Here is a 1,568-nt window from a genome sequence, read left to right as displayed (position 1 = left end):
GGGCTCACCCTTCTCATTTTATAGGAAGGTCCAAAGTAGGGTGTAACTTGTTCAAGGTTACACAGTGAGACTAATAAGCTCACATGAGAACTCAGGGCTTGCCTGGAGTCTCCACTCATGGAGCATCTGAAAGGTTGTACAGACTTGAGTGGGCCTGTGACATACCAATCTTGGTGTTCTGGTATCCCTCACAGCAGTTAGCAATAGACGGGCTCAAGAGTTGTTTATTGAACGAATGAGTTCATGGATGTGAATGGCATTCAGAAGAATGTTTAGGAAGAGAGTTCTGAAGGATTCTGCGTAACTTGCAAAGAAGATGGGGACTGGGGGACAGCATAAGCAAAGGCTTGGCGATGGGAAAGAACAGGGAAAACACCTTGGCAGTGTGAAGAGAGATGGGAAACGTGGGCTAGAGAGGGACACTGAACCGCAGCCACAAGAAATGTGGACTTTGGACTTGATGGAGAAAACATTCTCGCTCAGTCAGTAGCTTCCAGGTCTGGGTAGGAAATGGAGGATGGAGGAGGTAGTCCTTCCACTTGGAATGGCCAATAAGAAGTAAAGGAAGGGAGATGTCTGTGTAAGGGAGGAGCTGATTGGCTGAGGCAGCTGCCATAGCAGTAGCTGCTTCCTGCGAGGGACTAGGGTATACTGGGGCACTCACCTGGTTGTACCAGTGCTTCACCAGCAAGATCAGGTTCTTTAGCTTGGCCGGGCGAGTATTTACGAAGTTCCTGCGCAGTTCTGCGAAACAGGCCGCATGCTCGCCCCCGTGGCAGCTGTTGTTGATGAGGGTGGGATAGACGTGGGGCTTGGGTTTGGTGCCAGAGCTGAGTTTCCCTGTGGAAGTTTGAAACACTTAGTGTACAACTGTACTTGAAGATTACTCCAGTCCTATTAATACCAGACAAAAGGCTTTAAGACAAGTAGAATTTTTAGGAATAAAGAAGATTATTACTTAATGATAAAAGGAACAACCCAACAAAAATGTGTTATGTTCTTAATAACACAGTTTAAAAATATTAAAAGCAAAACTTGCCAAAATTATAAGGAGAGATGGACAAATTACATTCAGAGCAGATTTTAAGATTATCTCACTTAGAAATTGATACACTAAGCAAGCAAATAATTAGCAAATAATACTAAATTAATAATAAGTTAGATCTACAGGACCTACTATATAAAAGCTTGCATTTAACAGTCCATTTTTTAAAGTCATAGGCAACCTAGGAAGTCTCAACAAATCCCACATGAGCTACATTCTCTGACTACATATTGAAAAAAAGATACCAGATACCAAAAGCAACACAGGAAAAAACCCCCACCACATTCACTTAGAAATCCACTTCCAAATATTCATGGGTCAAAGAGCAAATCATAATGTCAAATTAAAAGTACAAAATAATTAGACCTGAGAGATAATAAAAATTAAATACAACAGAATGTATACTATGCAGCTAAAGTAGCACTGTGAGGAAAATGTATAGCCTTCATTGCATTTATTAAGATTATCAAGGAGCTCTGGAAGCATAGTAGCTAAGGCACTTGACTGCTAGCCAGAAGGCTGG

At 41.8% G+C, this 1,568-nt stretch overlaps 1 protein-coding gene across 1 annotated transcript in view; it reads right to left on the bottom strand.

The window, feature by feature from the left end:
• Nucleotides 1–1,568, bottom strand: part of OAS3 (2'-5'-oligoadenylate synthetase 3) — a 28,720-nt gene that overhangs the window by 13,804 nt on the left and 13,348 nt on the right. Inside the window, exon 9 of the mRNA XM_007938273.1 lies at nucleotides 665–840. Within this exon, the coding sequence (XP_007936464.1) occupies nucleotides 665–840 (176 nt within the window). The remainder of the gene's footprint in view (nucleotides 1–664; nucleotides 841–1,568) is intronic.

Source organism: Orycteropus afer, unplaced genomic scaffold, assembly GCF_000298275.1.
Source record: "Orycteropus afer afer isolate SDZICR_OR568_19922 unplaced genomic scaffold, OryAfe1.0 scaffold00048, whole genome shotgun sequence".
Taxonomy (NCBI): Eukaryota; Metazoa; Chordata; class Mammalia; order Tubulidentata; family Orycteropodidae; genus Orycteropus; species Orycteropus afer.
Note: the sequence above shows the minus strand (reverse complement) of the source record. Positions and strands in the feature narration are given on the sequence as shown.